Source organism: Lepidochelys kempii, chromosome 4 (assembly GCF_965140285.1).
Source record: "Lepidochelys kempii isolate rLepKem1 chromosome 4, rLepKem1.hap1, whole genome shotgun sequence".
Lineage (NCBI taxonomy): Eukaryota > Metazoa > Chordata > Testudines > Cheloniidae > Lepidochelys > Lepidochelys kempii.
The window spans coordinates 97422266-97441599 of record NC_136383.1 but is presented as its reverse complement, the minus strand read 5'-3'; the positions used below and the strand labels follow the sequence as shown (position 1 = coordinate 97441599).

The 19334-nt window shown below is 43.5% G+C and overlaps 1 protein-coding gene across 1 annotated transcript in view; it reads left to right on the top strand.

Annotated features, from left to right (window-relative positions):
- Nucleotides 1–19334, top strand: part of KLB (klotho beta) — a 46982-nt gene that overhangs the window by 8397 nt on the left and 19251 nt on the right. The window contains 2 exon segments of the mRNA XM_073342264.2: nucleotides 12069–12579; nucleotides 16896–17164. Of these exon segments, the coding sequence (XP_073198365.1) occupies nucleotides 12069–12579; nucleotides 16896–17164 (780 nt within the window).

The following is a 19334-nucleotide window of genomic DNA, read 5'->3' as shown; positions in this document are numbered from 1 at the left end:
ACAGACAAAAAGCTCCTTGAACTGAAATCTAATCAATTTGCCATCAAGTGACACACATTTGCCTTTCTTCTAAAATGACCCTAGAAGTCTAACAGTATGTCTAAACTGAAAGAGTTACATCACCGGCAGTTACAGTGCCACTCAGAGCACTGAAGGGAAGCTGCTGTTGTGTTTTCACACTGTCAGCTGCCTGCGCAATAGTGTGTTCGCACTTGCGACACTTGAAGTCAGGGATTTCCCTACACCCGCCCATGAGGGTGTTTACCCGCTCTGAATTTCCCCAACATCCCCCCCACCCCCCAGTTTTGTGAACTAGTTACATCCAGTGTTGCCAATTTAGTGATTGTTTGGAAATGTGAATTGAAATTGAAACATTAATACACACTTTAAAAGCATATACAGTGTATGATAAAATACGTGTATCTGAAAAAGTATAATAGATTTGAAAAGTATGAACATAGACTAGCTTCCTTGTACAGCTGTTTATGACAATGTCAGTGCATTCATTTTGGTGATGTTGGCCAACCTAATAATTTCAAATTATGATTTGTAAGCAAAGTCTAAATGAGCTCTCCCTCACAGCTAGTGATGAACTGGGGGTTGAGGGGAAAGGCTTCAGGACCAGATTGTATTTACATTCACACCTAATCTTCCTAGGTATCCAGCAAACAGAGCTGTGTTGCCCAAGTGATAGAGTTTGGCTGGGGTTGGGTTACAAACCACTTGAATGTGGGGGCGGGGGGTGGGGGAGAGGTGTAATGAAATGATGTTCTTATTGTATGTGTAAAGGGCAGTAGAACTTAGAATTAGCCTGTGCTGATTGAGGGCATCGAGAGAGAGGGTGGGGACAGGTGTTTTGGTTGATGGTCTGCCTGAGTCACAAGTACTATTAGACCTGCCCCTGTCCACTGTTTAAAGGCAGAGCTGATTAGGCTCCATAGATATTCTTTGTTTTGTTAAGTGATCACTACAGCTGAAATCACTGATAATCAGGTCTAAGTGCTTAGACCTGCAGTGGGACAGTGTTTCTATGGAAGAGATGGCCCAGTCCGCACTAGCAGCGAGGTTCCCACACTGAGAGCTTAGCTAAAATCACTGAGAGCTGGGTGGAACCTCAAGAGACCAACTGTGGCAGGTGGTAGCAGAAGGTGACGGCGCAGGGCCATTGGCAACAGAGCAATGGAGTGAACGGTGGCACAACGAACAACAATGGCCAAAGCGAACAGTGAGCAGCTGGAGGAACAAGCAAGGTGCCTTCTTCCCCTGCACCTGGGAGATGAACTCATGTGAAAGCACCTCTGAACTCTGAGTCTCCACTACCAAGGACAACACTAGTGAGTGTTAATGAGGCTGTTAAGAATGTTGGAGACACAACACAGTTCCTGTGAACAAACATGACCGTGGCATCGTACTTTCTATTTAAGCAAGAGATACCACACACTACAAACTGGAGGCCAATGTTAAGTGCATTGTCACTTGTTCATCCTGAAGTTGAACACTGGTTCCGAACAAGACCAGCAAATGCTCACTATCTTTCTGAAAGAAATGCAACTGACTGGCTAGATGCATGTAGTGCAACAGTGAAAGACTCAACAGTTTGAAAAAGTGAAGAACTCTCTCACCACATTTAAAAAATTTGCATACATGGCTGATGAATTCACCAGTGCAAATGGTCATCAAGTTTTAAGTCACTGTGTACGTCATCTTGATGTCAATGGTAGGCCAGTAGAAGCATTTCTAGATGTTCAAGTTATAGAAGACAGATTTGCTGCATCTGTGACAACCCACATCTTAGAAGAGTTAAATGGTTGTCAGTGGGACCCCAAACAGATAGCTGCTTGTGCATTTGATGGAGATGCAAACTTCTCTGGAAGACATGGTGGAGCATAAGCTTTGCTCAGAGAAAAGTGTAACCCTAGTCTCTCCTATACACACTGCAGAGGCCATCTACTCCAACTAGCACTAATATGAGCTGCAGACTCTTCAAAAGACATTTTACAAAGCTATAAATTTAATGTCTTCATTATATTTTTTTTTTTTCAGCAAGAGTCCAAAAAGGCTGAATATCTTGGAAAATATAGAAGATACACTGGGACTGAAGTTCAAATTAGTCCAACCTGGGAAAACCTTCTGGCTTTCTCATGAGCGATTCTTGGCTGTTGTCTTAAAATTACTCCAGCCATTATTACTGGCTTTGGAAAGTATCTACCAAGGTGGGATGGATCTAAGTAGTGAGGCTGGTGGATTACTTTTGCTACTACGTTCAGAGAAGACTATTGCCATTCTCTCTCTTGTAAGTCTACTGTTGAAACCACTTGGGTCATTAAACAACGCCATCCAGGCATCTGCTACAACAGTAGTAGATCTTTGTCCAGCAATAGAAGCTACATTTGGATCAATCAGAGAGCTATCCATTGAAAAAGTACTGGAAGAAGCAAAGACTTCAGTCCAGAAGTTTACTAATGAAGGGTTTAGCATATCGCCATATTTGGGGTTGGGAAGGAATTTTCCTCCAGGGCAGATTGGAAGAGGCCCTGGAGGTTTTTCACCTTTCTCTGTAGCATGGGGCACGGGTCACTTGCTGGAGGATTCTCTGCTCCTTGAAGTCTTTAAACCACGATTTGAGGACTTCAATAGCTCAGACATAGGTGAGAGGTTTTTCGCAGGAGTAGGTGGATGAGATTCTGTGGCCTGCATTGTGCAGGAGGTCGGACTAGATGATCATAATGGTCCCTTCTGACCTTAGTATCTATGAATCCTTAAGTGAAGAGGACAAGAAGTGTTTGTTAAGACAACTGAAAAAGTACACACACTTGATTCTTAAAAATCTACAACAGCGACTTCTAGATTCTACTCAACCTCTACGTAGCTTTTACAGATCCCTGTCGTATAAAACACCGACTGCTGAGTGGAGTGAGGCCCTACCAGCGCTGGAGTTGCCATGTGCTCAGGACAGAAATAGAGAATTTGAACACAGAGTGGAATATCATACGACAAATGAATGAAGATTTGGCTTTCTTTTTTATCATCACTAGTGGCTTGACCCAATCTTTGTGCTATGTTTCCTGGCTGAAAGAAGTAGGAATCCTCTCTTGCTACTCCCGGTCACAACAGCTACAGTTGAGCGTTCTTTTTCATCATTGAATAGAATTTTGTGTTTTGAAAAAAGTCACCTTCTGCCTGATCATGTGAATGAACTAATGAGCATATCAATTGAAGGAATGGAAGTACCAGCCACACGAGAAGCCACCAAAGATGGATGCATTGCATTCAAGAAGTTCATTAACAGAGTTGTGCAAAATTATAACAAGAAACCAAGAAGGATGTAGGTGTAGTGCTTCATAGAAGGCTTGAGTAGCCAACTTTAATTTGTGTGATGATTTGAAAATCTAATAAAATGGTCATGAAACATTTTTCAGTTTTTTACTATGGTGCCATGCAGCCCACCTTCACCCTCACGGTCTATCCCTCATTGGCCCTGACACCTCCCCTCCCCCCCCCTGTAAATTTGAACACACCCCCCCTAATTTCAATTCCTGGGAAAACACTGCTTGTAGTGGTATTCGGAGTGGTGCACTCAGGGCAGTTATCCCACAGAGCATCTTTTCCTCTTCCACCTCCAAGAGTTTTGGGAAGGTGGAGGCGGTCGCAGGGCATCCTGGGTCCTATCCTGTGATGCATTGCTTTGCATCCCATCAATCCCTGTGCTTCCGTCTGCACTTGGCGCCATCTTTCAACAGTTTGTGTACTGCACACTCTGCCTCTTCGGTCTGTAGGAATGGATCCCTCACTGCTCACCAATATGCTGCTCGCTCTCACTAACACATCACAAGTGGCAGTGGAGTTATTCCTTAAACTACAAAGGCAAGAGGAGTTCAACACTGATCTCGCCACGTGTAGTGACTACGACATGAGATTGCTTGTGGCATTCACAGAGGTGCTGACCACAGTGGAACACCGCTTTTGGGCTTGAGAAACAAACACTGAGTGGTGGGATCACATTGTGATGCACGTCTGGGATGACAAGCAGTGGCTGCAGAACCTTCAGATGAAGAAAGCCACATTCATGGGACTGTGTGATGAACTCGCCCCAACCCTGCGGCACAAGGACACGAGAATGAGAGCTGCCTTTTCGTTGGAGAAGCATGTGACGATTTAACTGTGGAAGCTGGCTACTCCAGACTGCTACCGATCGATCGCTAACCAATTCAGAGTGGGAAAGTTAATCGTTGGACGCGTGTTGATGGAAGTGTGCAAAGCCATTAATTGCATCTGCTCCTAAAGACCGTGACTCTGGGCAAAGTGCATGACGTGGAAGGCTTTGCACAAATGGGCTTCCCTAACTGTGGAGGGGCAATAGATGGCATGCATATTCCAATTCTGGCACCAGACCACCTAGCCACCGAGTACATTAATCGGAAGCGGTATTTCTCTATAGTATTCCAGGTGATTGTGGATCACCATGGGCGTTTCACAGACATTAACGCAGGCTGGTCCAGAAAGGTGCATGACACACGCATCTTTCAGAACACTGGCCTGTTCAGGAAGCTGCAAGCAGGAACTTTCTTCCCGGACCAGAAGATCACCTAGGGGAAGTCGAAATGCCCATTGTGATCCTGGGAGATCCCGCTTACGCCTTAATGTCGTGGATAATGAAGCCCTACACAGGGCACCTTGACAGCAGCAAGGAGCGATTGAACAACAGGCTGAGCAAGTGCAGAATGACTGTTGAGTGTGCTTTTGGCCATTTAAAGGCCCACTGGCACTGCCTATATGGGAGGCTGGACCTGGCCGATGACAATATTCCTATGCTTATGGCCGCTTGCTGTATGCTCCATATTATTTGTGAAGAGAAGGGTGAAAGCTTCACTCAGGGTTGGACCGCTGAGGCTCAGCGCCTGGAGGCTGAATTTGAACAGCCAGAGACCAGGCTATTACAGGGGTGCAGCGCAGGGCTATAAGGATCAGGGATACCTTGAGGCAGCAACGTGAAGCTGAAATCTACTAATATTTGTTGCTATGCTCGGGAGTGCAGTGCTTGTAATGCTAGGAGGTGATTGTGATTGGTGCAGACAATGCACTATGAAAGTTTAAGAAAATGGCCTGTTGCTCTGCAGGGCTCTGTTTGCTTTCAGTTAATGGACTAAAGATTGCTTTCAAACCAAAACAATTATTTTATTAAAAAATAATAACTGGAGGGGAGAGACAAACAAAAAAAACACATTGGAACTGAGGAGGATGGGGGAAGGGAGGGTCCCAGGAGGAGGTGAGGTCCCAGGATGGTTAAAGATTTGTGTATGTCTAAGTATCATAAGCAACCTTGTCCTTTGGAGTACAGTGTAGCGGGTAGTGTACTTCGTCAGGGCTAAACTGCAGAGGGACAGGTGTTGAGTGCAGAGGGTACTGGGAGTCCGCAGGGCTGGACTGTGATGGGGCAGGAGTGGAATGCAGGGGGTACAGACTGGAGCCAGGAGGTTGACAGGAGTGTGCTGGCGTTGTCTGGGGGCAGCATGGGAAAGAGTTTTGTGACAGCGGCTGCAGGGGAGGGAGGGTGCGGAGCTGCTCGGTTTGTAGTGCTAGTATTGCCTGGAGCGCGTCTGCTTGGCTCTCCATAACCTTTAAAAGCCGCTCTGTGGCTTCATCCTGGCATGCCGCGTTCTCCTTTTGGTCCCTTTTCTCGCTGTCCCACCACTCCTTCAATTCTTGTTTTTTGGCCGCAGAGTGCATCATGACATAATGTAGAAAGTCCTCTTTAGTTCTTCGTGGCCACTTACCAATTCTGCATACCATTCAGCCGGCGATAACAAAGAGAGAGGCTGAGCTCCCACGATCATCTCTGTGAAGCCAAAATGCAACATTTTACAGAAGCAGTATTGTTTGCAACACCCCATTGATTCAATGATTTAAAACACAGCCACTATTCGCATAGCACTCACTAACTGGCTGACCCCAGGCAAGCGCACGTGAGCCACAAGGCCCCCAAAATGGTGAGTGACCACAGGGGCAGGGGAAATCAGTGTTCCAGGACTGTACTGTACACTGGGCACATGGCTCTTGGGGAGAGCCAACACTGTAGGGGGAGCCTTATAATCATTACTGTACCCACATTTTCCACAGGCTGTGTTCATTATGGAAGATATCTCACTGCTGAGGGTGAGCAGGGAATCAAGGGAGGGTCTTCTCCAAGACTGCAGCTTCCGCCCTGGCCCTTATGTGGCTCGCCTGTTTGCAGCAATGATCCCCTGCTCCCTCTCCCCCCAGTGATGGCAGAGTGGCGTAGGAAAGTTACCCTGAATGGGGCAAGAAACAGACCAGCTTTGCCAAAGAGTTTCATGGAGATCTCTGAGGCAGATTCCCATGAAGTGAGGGAGTCAATCAACACCCTGTTCTGCCACTCAGACTAGGCATGTGGTGGTACCTACATCATGCGGACACAAGCCTGCTTTATGCAGCCCACCTGCACCCAACAACTCACTTCAGTGATTCCCAAAATCAAAGCCACTTACCAGGGGCCTCCTCTCCTGTTTGCACTTCACCAAGCTCCGACAGCTGTGACTGGCTAGCCTCCTCCGGAGTAGAGAATAGCTCCTGGCTGCATGCATCTCTGACCGCCGAGTCGTCCTCTGCCTCTGGGTCCCCCTCCCCCTCCAAATCCTCATCCAAGATTTCCTCCTCCTGGCTCTGTCCACTCTCGACTGGCATGTGAGTCACTGAAGTATCCACAGTGGCCTTCGCAGTAGAGGTGGGGTCACCACCAAGTATCGCATCCAGCTCTTTGTAAAACCAGCAGTTCATGGGCACAGCACTGGAGTGGTGGTTTGCCTTCCGCGCCTTGTGGTAGGCATTCTGCAGCTCCTTCACTTTGACCCCGCACTGCAAGGTGTCCTGGTCATGGCCGCTTTCTGTCATGCATCTGTCATAATTCCTACGGCTGGAGTACAGCTGGACTGGACATCCTCCTCTCCCCAAATGTGGATAAGGTCCAGCAGCTCGGCATTGCTCCAAGCAGGGGATTGCCTGGTGCATGGAGCAGACATCGTCACCTGGAAAGATGTGCTGAGACCACTGCACTCATCAAGCAAACAGGAAGGGGACTTTCAAAATTTCCAAGGAATTTAAGGGGTAGGGCTCATGGTTGGTCACCTGAAGGCAGGGCAGTAGAGTTCAAACTGATGACCAGAGAGGTTAGAACAGGCATTGTGGAGCACCTCCCGGAGGCCAATTGCAGTGCTGTAATCAACCAGGGTGTCTATTACTAGCACCACGGTGCAGAAATCTGTATGTCTCTCATCAGGGTGGTTTTTTTTACAGCACTGCAACCGTGCAGTTTCTGCATACTAAGTGGCTTGGCAGTGTGTACACCTCAGGAGTTACAGCTCAGAAAGCTGCTTTACTGCACAGAAACTTGCCAGTGTAGACAAGGCCTAATACTATAACTGTTATGAGCTGGTTTATGTATTGAGCTAAACCGCACTGATACTGATGAGTGTGAACATGCCCCTCATTTAGTGTAGCTGTATGAGACTGCTAAAGAGGCCCAACCTAAAACAAGGCATAATGAAGTCTGCCCAAAACCTAGCACCATGGGGGTGGAGGGTTCCACTGGCTATTGTTCTGAGTAGGTGTGTGTGGATTGTGTGCGTGAAAAAGACAAGCTGGAATGCAGACAAGAAACTGAGGGAACAGCTACACTGGAAACCTCAAAACGCTGTCGCGGGAGTGCTCCTGTGGCAGCGCTTTGAAGTGCGAGTGTGGTCGTGCGCGAGCGCTGGGAGAGAGCTCTCCTAGCGCTCCTGGTAATCCACCTCCACAAGGGGATTAGCTCCGAGGACTGGGAGCACGGCTCCCAGTGCTCGGAGCCTGTTTACGCTAGCACTTTAAAGCGCTCTGACTTGCTGCGCTCAGGGGAGTGATTTTTCACACCCCTGAGCCAGCAAGTTAGAGCGCTATAAAATGTAAGTGTAGCCAAGCCCTGAGAGAGAGTCAGAGACCAAAAAAGGAAAGTCAAGCAGCATCTGGCAGCAGTGTATTTCTGGGAGAAAAGTAGAGAGAGGTTCTAGGTCAGGGATGTTGGTCTATAAGCCAATTAACCTTTTGATTTTAGTTCCTCCTGCATTTACAGAAGTAGGACTTCGTACATTCCTTATAAATAAACAAGATTGTATCAGAGAAAATACTAGCCTCTATTGTCAATTTCTACTAACAATTAGAACTACCAAGAAGCCCTGAAACTCAGGCTTTGTCACACGACTGTTGTCTGCTAAACCTTTGTCAGTCACGGGTGTGAATTCCCCCCCCTTCCCCCACTGACATAAGTTTCACCGACAAAAGCGCTGGTGTGTTCACTGGAGGTGGTTTAATTTTGCCTACGGGAGAAATCTCCCGCCACCATAGAGCAGCTACACAGGAGACCTTACAGTGGTGCAGCCACAGCAGTAGAGCTGTGCCGCTGTAAGGTCTGTGTGTAGACATAGCCTTAGACTAGTGCTTGTTATGTCAGAAAGGGGTAACAAGTCCAGTCAGGTTCTTTGTTCTGCCTCTTCACGGTTTCAAAAAGAAAACAAAACACAGTAACCGAATAATTTTGTTAAACAGATAAAAAATAGTCATGCTTGTATTTTTCATTCTAATTCTTATTCTAAAGTGTTCATGCCTTTGTGCACTAATGTAAATTAGCATCAGAAGTGATGCTTTCTTCTCTGCTGATTGCCAAATTATTTAAGGAAAATAATCTGACCATAACAAATCATATGGGAATAGATGAATGGAGGCCTCAGTCCTACAGTGAATTTGCAGGAGCAGCCCCCTGCACAAGGTTCAGTGCAGGATCAGGGCCTTAGACAGCATGGTTAAGGACTTACAAAACATGATTATCAGACAGCGATCTGAATAGTTAAGAAATGAACACATATAACATTACTTTCCTTATTTTATTAAACAGGCTAGTGTAGTCTAAGTATTCTTAATGGGTTTATATTAACTAATTTAGCATTGTATTTGACTTCAGGTCCATTGTATGTTTGATACATTCATATCAGAAAAATGTGCTGAAATTAGTGTCACATGTGCCTAGAATAAAATGAACAGTATTGATGTTACCTCCATTGTGTACTTAGCCTTGATGTTTAGCCTTGATCTAAAAGGCAAATGAAAGATTAGGTATTAAACTCTAACTGAAAAAAGATTAGTCAATATTTACTCAAAATAGCCAATGTTTTGTGTGATCTAACTTTTAAAACTGATATTTATTTTATGTTTAATCCATAGCACTGAAAGATTAATAAATTGGTTCCATCCATAATGCTACTTTGCATTTATATAATACCTATCTGAGGATTTTATTTGCTTTACAAACATTAATGAATCAAGTCTCACAACAACCCCCTGAGCAGACAGATACTATTGTCCCCGCTGCACCAGTAAAAACTTATAGTGTAGACTGGCTAAGCTGCAGTTCCTACCAATGCAGTTTACCCATGCTTGAAATTGGAGTCAAGCTGCATCAATGCAAATCCTGGCTTACTGTGGTTTTGCCTATCTATATTAGGGGTTTAACACCAGTAAAATACACTGGTGACTCTTACCAATGGCTGAAATCCACAGGGTAGACAAGGCTTTTGAATAGTAGTAGCACATTTAATTTGTTTCTAGCCAGCCTTCTGAAAGATCATATGCATATAATGAATTCCCCATGATTGCATTTTACCATGAATCACTGCATTTTAGCTGTGGGCTATTTTTTTAACCCTCCCTTTCCCTCCATCTCTACATCTAGAGATGTGTTTAAATTTTTCTGATGTATTTAACTTCATGGATAGTGCCATGATTCATAATAGTGAGTATACACTGCCAACTTCTGCAGGTATTTTCTTGTAAAATGATGTAAAAACAACTATTTTTATTAATAACTGTGAGTGAAGATAGTGTTTGAAAAAGGTGTCAGACTGACTGCAGTGGAAATTGCCACAAAACAAGTACTAAATAAGTCAGTGGCAAAGCAAGCCTTCCCATACTGTCGAGCCCTGAGCTGGAGGGACACCTGGAAGAGAGTAAGGCCTGGTCTATGCTAGAAAATAAGATCACTTTACTACATTGGTTAGAGCTGTGAAAAATCCACACTCCTGAGGCAACATTGTTAAGCCGACCTAAGTCCCTGTGTAGACAGCACTAGGTCAATGGAATAATTTTTTCGTTGACATAGCTACTGCCACCTGGGGAGATGTATTACCTACGCCAACAGGAGAATCCCTCCCGTCGGCTTAGTTAGCATTTACACTGAAGTGCTACGGTGGCATAGCTGCAGCGATGGAGCTGTGCTGCTGTAGCATTTTAAGTGTAGACAAGCCCTAAGAGAGTAGTTTGGTCTATATTCCTACCTACACATTGACCTCTCTGCCAAGGGCGCCAGTTAGCATCAGTTCTGATAGTGGTTTTTTTTATGTCGATGAATAATGTATTGTGGATGTGATATTCTCTAACAGGAATGTTAAGAGAACACTGACATTATATTAGACTGTATCTTGAAATTTGCCTTCTGAATACCATTTTGCTGACTTCCCCATTTAGCCATGGATTCCGCATTTCAAAGATTAATGTTAAGTTTTATCAGTGTTTCTAAAGATAGACCTTGTATCAATGTTATGATAGAGAGATGGTGGCCTTGGACAACCATAAAACAGCTGATATACAAGTTTTCACCAAACTGTCATTCTCCAGTGTTCTTTAACTTACCCAAGCATGTATTTGACTCTCATACCACTCACTTTGAGTCTAGCAGTGTCTTTTGTTCCAAAATAGGTGCCAAATGTCTGACATTGTTTAACTAAAATTGTTTCTAAGCAGTATTATTTTGCTTGCTAATTATGCCAGTATAACTCAGAACTATAAGTATTTAACATCTGTCAGTATTTTCTCTGCATGTAAACAGTGCAATTTTTTTCAGCCCAAAGTAAAGATCCACACTTGAGAAACAAAGTAAACTCAATTATCTGGCAAACTCTTTTATCTGAGTAGAGGTCAAATGCCTTCATGTATGTCAAATCCATTGGAAAGACCGTCATTTATCCAAAACTCTATTTGTCTGAATATTTTTCATATTCCCATTCTCACTCAGATAATACTAAGATCTCATATATGGTTTTTCATACATAGATCATAGACAAAGTTTCATTATATTCATATCTTATTTAAATGATAAACATGGAATGAGTTGTCATGGTATATTAAGATCATCCTGGTATGTGCTGCATATTACGCATCTTTCAAATGTGATCACGTTCAAAAAGATTGCCATTGAAGTCAGTAGGAGTTTTACTAGTGACTTCAAAGTTTGGTCCAGTGTGAGTGCTACCTATGTATCTTCTGAGCCATATCTTGTTACTTTACTGGTAAAACCAATATGATATTGCTGTCAGTACTGCAGAGCCAACATGCATGAGGAAAAAGTTGCATTGTGTTTTGCCTCATGCATTATCAGATAAGTTGTGATTACAGAAACTTTAAAGCAGGGATGGGCATGAACCAAATTCCTGGATCAAAAATCCTCCAAACTTTGGGAAGGTTGAAATCTGAGTCCAAACTTTGCAACTTGGGCCCTTCTCTAATTATTAAGGTTTATACACGGTGCAAAACTTACCCTTATCAGTGAGCACTTACACGCAGAGTTGTTGCCCAATTAAGTGAAGTAGACCCGTTGGAGAGTATCCCAAGAGGAGCAGGCTAACAGGAATGATTTGTGTGCCCAGCGTATCCAGGTATCCCTCAGAGAACAGCATGGTTGATAGAATAGTAATCAGATAATGCTGTCTCGTGAAAACTACTTTGAGACTCTTAACTTGTGGAACCTTTGCTAAGGAGAAAGACACTTTAATTTTGAGATTTTAAATATATCGGTAATTATTGTGATTAGTGACTATACTTCAACAGCATAATGAATGTACCTGTCTGTGCCTATGCTGTTCATTAATGTTGCCAAGAGACTAGTGTGAATCACATTGTTACATTCATGCCTTATGACTTTTAGAGAATCAAAATTTAATGGTGTATTTTGTTTTTGTTTTTCTCATTAGGCTCATGCAAAAATTTGGCATAACTACAACACACGCTTTCGGCCATATCAGAAGGGTTTTTTGTCAATAACCTTGGGATCCCACTGGATTGAACCTAACAAATCAGATGATACTTTGGACATTAATAAGTGTCAGCAGTCCATGGAGAGAGTGCTAGGATGGTTTGCCAAGCCCATTCATGGGGATGGGGATTACCCAGAAGAACTGAAAAATAAATTATATTCTTTTCTGCCCAACTTTACTGAGGCTGAGAAAAACTATATAAAAGGAACAGCTGACTTCTTTGCATTTTCCTTTGGTCCTAATAATTTTAAACCCCCAAACACACTAGCTAAAATGGGACAAAATTTGTCACTCAATTTGAGGGAAGTACTGAATTGGATTAAATTGGAATACACCAATCCCAGAATCCTGATTGCAGAGAATGGTTGGTTTACTGACAGCCATGTGAAAACAGAAGACACCACAGCCATCTACATGATGAAGAACTTCATTAATAAGGTTTTACAAGGTTTGTATACAAATCCAGTACTTTTAAAACATTCAGTGTTTCTTTAAAGGAGATACTGTTGACTAAGTTTATTGTTAGTAATTATTTGTATTGCAGTAGCACCAAACCATGGTCCTGGGGCCCATTGTGCTCAAACACAGAACAAAAGATGATCCCTGCCATAAAGAACTTAGGCCCAACATTTATGCTTGGTTTTTACAAAACAATATGAGTAGGAAGTCTTGTTCGTTACATTTCTTTCAATTCAAACTGTCTGTTTTTATTTTACATGTTACCGTGTACCATTGGAAATGTTACTACGTGAGAAGCAAACAGTAAAAATGCCTACTAGCAAAAGTTAAATTGACAAGTCTAGGTTCATTATCCAAACTTAGAAAAATGCAAAAAGTAAATAAATGGCAGAAATGGAAATGATTCTTTAGCTCTAACATGTAACACAATTTATTATTATTTTAAATACACAATTTTCATCTTTATAGTGTCTCTTTTTAAGGCCTAAGTAGTGGAAAACTTTTTGAAGGTTAAAAGCTTGCATTTTGTATTACGTGTAAATAATTCCAATAATACTTAATTCCTCTACAGATGCAACATTTGTTTCCCCTGCCCCACACACAGTTTTCTATTTTTCCTCATTCTGTTAGTGACACCTATTGGTTGTGATAAACAACAGTAGCACAGAGTTTTGCAGACAGATTCCTCTGGCTATTGTTTTAGCATGTGACATGCCACATTAAAAACATGGAATGACTCAGACCCAAGAATTTACCTTCCCTTAGAAGGAAAAGTGCTACCGGTCACTTATGGCAGCTAACTTGCTGAATCTTTAAAGTTCAAGACATGCTGTGTTATTCCATGGGGGAAAGAAAGAATGATTTTAAAGATACATTTTGATACTGGGGTAAACTTTCAGCTATATTGAACTTAAAGATGGCCCCAAATCATAAAGTTCAAATGTGCATCCAGATCCCAACTTTCATAATGTTTGAGAATGTTAAACTCCAGCATTGTGGTTCAAGCTATTACAGGTGCCATGTAGATACAGTAGCAAAGTTCAGGTGCAGATCTGGACTTGGAGATGTTGTCTCTGTTTTAAAAAATCCACAATTTGCTTGTAATAAATAACTAATCACAAAAGAAACTTGTTTGAACAAAACATATTTCCCTCTCAGCCACTTTCCTGTCCTACTAGATCTTGCAGTGAATTTTGTATGGCTGAATTTGACATCACGATTACTTCCATCGACAGATTTCATAGTACATAATCTTGTACTTGTTATGTCCTTCTAGAAACAAACTGATGTAGACACTGATTTGTGAGGGAGACTATTTTATTTGGATATGGTGCTACAGACCCCTGTCCAATGAAAGACACTATAGCAGCCAAGTTCTCAGTCTGAAAACAAATTTTATTTTGTAATTTAATTTAAATCCATTTGTTAAGTTTAGGAGAAAAAAAAATTCAGGTTTCCACACACTTTTCCACTCTGTAACTGATAAGTGCACAATAAATTTGCAAGTTGTCAGTTCAGTAACTTGATATCTGTAGACATTTAAAAATAAAATTACATCCAGATGTAAACCTTTAGAATAAAAAAAAGTGATTATGCTGAAATTTTGAAGGATGTCAACACACTGTAAGATAAGTTAGCAGAACTAGATTGTTCTTTTATAAAGGTTTCACTGTGAAGAGCTGGCAATGGGAATAGTTTGTAGATCTGCTTTTAAGAAGTACTTGGTAATGTTCAGACAATAGGAATTGTGAGGGGAGAGCGTAGAATTGTTTCTATTTATACAAGGTGCATAACCTTGACTTCAGAATACAAAATGGCCTCCTTAATAACAGGCTCATTGTGAGGTACACTCATCTTTTGCCTATCTATGAATAACATCTGGAACACATACATATTTTACTGATACAATATGGTTTCAAGAGATAATATGAAATACTATTCTATGGTAGATCAGACTGGATAATTTTTACCAAAAATTAGCACCCATATAAGTCAACAGTATGTAATAGGATAGCTGCTAATGGAAGCATAATACGAGAAGCTGGGTAATACTTTATACCTGCTGGTTCAAGGAAACTTGACCCTCTGAAGTCAGTGAAATTAGAATTTGACCTTATGTCTTCAGTACTGTAGTGTCCCTTCATTTTTCACCCTAAGATAATTAAAATGTTTTGAATCACTAAAATACATGCTGTATATGTCATTATTGCAAGAGAGCTGGCTAATGTATAGTGTACCAGGACACAGTGGGGAATGCAGAATTTGGTAATATGTGGCAAGCCTGTCAATGAAGCAAGAGGCATATCACATGCTGTCCCTTTGGCTGAAGCCTGACACCACAACTGCATGATAAAAATGCCTGAGTCTTGTTTCTTCTACATCTTCTACCACTGTCAGAGCTGTACCAGTAAAGTTTACAGCTTTGATTTTTCCCAGTATAGACATATGTATAGACAGTGCTGTGCTATATGCATAGCATGTCCAGAAAATTGATGCTTTATATTTTTTCTGCTTAAATCTGTTTGTAAATCACCTTTAACAAACGCTCTGTTTCCAATATAAGTTGATTGTCAGGTACTTACTAAAGATAAAGAAACAATAAAGAGAAATAAGAGGCAAATGAAGTTAAATAATTAAATAAGTCCTAGGTGGTGGGATGAGGATGTGAGAAGAGGAATGAGGTGTTCCTGAATGGCCCTTTGCTGGAGTGATGGGAAAACTAATTAAGTTTGATGTGTCCATTGATGTTGATTCTTTCCATGCTTCACTCACCTTCATTTGTCTCCTCTTCTTGCTTTCACTCCCAGACGCAAATTCTTTCCCCAGAGGGGCTTCATCTGCCATTAGACTTTATCAATCCCTATTTCCCCTCCAGGTGCAGCATATAAAACTAATTGGCCCCTTCTGGCCCAAATTAAGCTACTCAGAGCTTTTGTAGGGTGGACACACCATCTCAGGGTTCCACAGGGTTCTGTTCTTGGTCCCGTTCTCTTTCCTCTCTACATCTTATTTCTGTGTAATCTCATCCGAACACAAATTCAACTACCATCTTTATGCTGACAACTCATAGATCTACCTCTACTTCAATCCTGACTCTTTCTGTCAAAACTAAAATCTCAGCCAGTCTCTGACATCTCCTCGTGGTTGTCTAGCTGTAGCTAAAGCTCAACATGATTAAAGCAGAGCTCTTAATCTGCCCTCTCTCCCCCTCCCCCCACAACACTTCCTTCCTATCTCTTTTCTCCAGTCACTGTAGGCAACACCATCCTGTCTGTCACTGAAGCCTGTAACTTGGTCATCCTCTTCAACCTGGATTTCTCTACGTCCTCAATCCAGGTTGTATCTAAATTTTACTGATTCTTCCTTCACAACATCTCTGTGATATGCCCTTTCCTATCCATCCACACAGCTAAAATTCTTCTCCAGGCTCTCCTCATCTCACATCTTGATTATTGCAACAGCCTTCTTTCTGGCCTTGCCAAATGCAGTCTTGCCCAACTCATATCCACCTCAGAGAGATGGATTTTATGACAGTGATGGAAGAAACCCCTCTGTTGCTGTAGTAAGTGTCTGTACTACAGCAGCACAGCTGCAGCATGACGGTTGTGCCGCTGTAGCTTTTCTAGTGCAGACATACCCTTAGTTCCTTAAAAATATTTTTCTAATTGCTTTGATAGTGAAAAAATGCTATTTAACAGCATGTATATGTTGCCATGGTTTTGCTACTTGTTAGAATCACACTCGTGAGTGATCACCTAGGCGCCAAATCCATGGGTGCTCCAGGGCTGGATCACCTAAGGAAAAAAATAGTGGGTGCTCAGCACCCATTGGGAGCCCTTCAGATCAGCTCCTCTCCACCACAACCCTCCCACCCTCTGGCAGGGCCCTCCAATCAGCTCCCCTATCCCCAGTGCCTCCTACCTGCTGGTGATCAGCTGTTCAGCGGTGTACAGGACACGCTAGGGAGGGATGGGGAGGATCAGGGGCAGGAAGAGGTCAGGGGAGGGGGCTGAAGGGGGTGGGAAGAGGTGGGGCGGAAGTGGAGCAGGGGCGTGAAGAGGTGGGGCTGGGATGCGGGTTTGGGTGACGGGGTGGAGTGGGGGCGGGACCTGGGGCGGAGCGAGGGTCAAGCACGCCCAGGGAACTTGGGAAGTTAGCGGCTCTGAGTGATGAGAAACAGGTAGTTTCATAATACACGACACTCTCTTTACCTTGTTATAATGCATGCTCATACTGTAAATCATACTGAATTTATTAATGAATATTTTAACATATAACACATTTTTATTTATTTCTCCTATGCAGCTATTAAATACGACAGAATAGATGTGTTTGGTTACACAGCCTGGTCTCTCCTTGATGGCTTTGAATGGCAACATGCCTACAGCACTAGACGTGGATTATTTTATGTAGATTTCAACAGTAAACAGAAAGAAAGGATTCCAAAGTCATCTGCACTGTATTACAAGGAAATAATTCAAGAAAATGGCTTCTTTCTGAAAGAGTCTACTGCAGCTTTGCAAGGTCAATTTCCCTGTGACTTTTCCTGGGGTATCACAGAGTCCGTTCTTAAGGTAAGCTTAATGTACTGTAAACAACAGTTATTTTTGCTACATACAACAGTTAATAACAATAGTACTTTGTACATATGTATGTGTGATATGGGGCTGGGCTTACCAGTGGCATTGCCTAGTGGCTAGGTCACTCCTCTTCCCCATTTCCAGTGCCCCTCGCCAGCAACTGCTGTTCCCTTCAATTTTTTACATCCATGTGCGGAATTAATTTTATGTGCACCAATATGGAGGTGATGTGTGACACATCACCTTTATATTGTTGCACGTAACAACAAAAATCATGTGATGGAGTAGGGCCGAGGGGTTTGGTGTGCGGGAGGGGGCTCAGGCCTGGGGAAGAGGGTTATGGTATGGGGGGATGAGGGCTCTGGCTGGGGATGCAGGCTCTCGGGTGGGGCCAGGGATAAGGGGTTTGGGATGCGGGATGGGGCTCAGGGCTGGGGCAGAGGGTTGAGGGGGGTGGCTCTGGGGGTGGGGTGGGGATAGGGGTTTGGGGTGCAGGCTTCCCCAGGGCTGCAGTGGGGAGAGAGGACTCCCCCCAGCCCTCTCTCGCTGCAGCAGCTAGGGTAAGGGAGAGGTGCCTCTCCCCGGCTGCGGCAGCTTCGGCGGGGTGGGTCTGGGTTGGGCCAGGCCATGGGAGGGGCTCCTCTCCCCTAGCCACGGCAAGTCTGGGGCAGGTCCGCACTGGGGCCAGCAGGGAGGAGCGCCTCTCCCCACCGTGGCAGGTCTGTGCTGGGGCCGGTGGGGAGAGGCATCTCTCCCCACCACAGCCCTGAGCCCCTGCACAGGACTTAATAGGCAGCTGCGCAGTCGGGCAGCTTAGAGGAAACTTAGCCGGCAATTACTCCAATACTGTGTGAACCCACCTTTTGATGGGTGGTGACTCGGCCCTCTGGCCAGGTCACTGATTTAGTTTGTCCCCTTCTGTCCAGACAAATATATAGAGTTTCATGTCCTCACAACGGGAAGGGTTTTCAGCCCATCTCTGGACCCCTTACATGTGGCTCTTCCTCACCCCGAGGCTCTCAGTGTTTCTATCCCTCCTTACTTTGGAAAGGAGGGCTGGAAGGGAGGCTTTTGCCCCCTCCACAATAAGGGTGGTTGGTAGGAGAGCCTGGGCCCTTCCACTCCACTGGGCTTTGGTCCACCGTCCTACGAGAGGCAACAATATCCAGCACCCTGGAGTGCCTTGAGGCCACCTCCCTGGACCACTTCCTACTATTCGCCTCCCCCCAAAGTCTAACATAAGATAGCATAAATAAATCAATCAACCTTCAGCCTAGCAGGGCTCAGCTGCTAGCCCTTGCTTGCAGCAAGGACTTCTGCATCATTCTTGTTCAGGAGTTTTTAGGTTAAGTCTGTTCTCCTATCTTGTCTGCCCCCATCTATCTTTCTTTTCTTGTCATTTTATGGTGCAGTAGCCTCAGAATGTGAGGCTATGACCATCGCCCACCAGTGTTTTCACATAATCAAATATATATCCTCTCACCCTGCCTGGTATTCTTAAAAAAGCACAGTAATGCTTAATTAATGCTATCCCACTTCCCCAGTACTCTCACCAATCCTTTCAGACTATGTTCTTTCACCTTGAGGCATCTCAGTTCTTCATAAAGAAATCTTTCTTTCTGTATAACTCACCCTGCATTGCCATAGCAGATGCTGAACTGTTTTTTTATCTTTGCATGCTTCATAGAATCCATGTTTGTGCATGTTTAATGGATATAAATAGCCATTCAGGTCATAGTGACTGGTTAGAACTCTAAATATAGTTACTTCGCTTCTTCTATCATAGCTGTAAAGTATAACATGATCCTCAAGTTCAGGACGTGTTTCATAGAACCTTCATCCTTTTTTCTCTTTGGTCCATATTTCTTGCCATTCCTTCTTAATTTTTTTCTTAGCCAAACTTGAAGTCTTGTGTTCTTAGGGGGTTCTTTTTATCATCCTCCTCATTTTGTAAGACATTTTTCAATGCTTTATCAGTCATTTAATTGGCAGGTATCCCTACATGTGCGGGGATCCATGCTACTATTGTGTATACCTATTCTGAGGCTCTCTTTCTGATCGCCATTTTACCCAATAAAGAGTCAGATAGGATAGGAGTGGGCATACATCCCTTATCCGGGTCTGTACCAACAGTATAACTAAGCTGTCAAAATGGAAACACAAC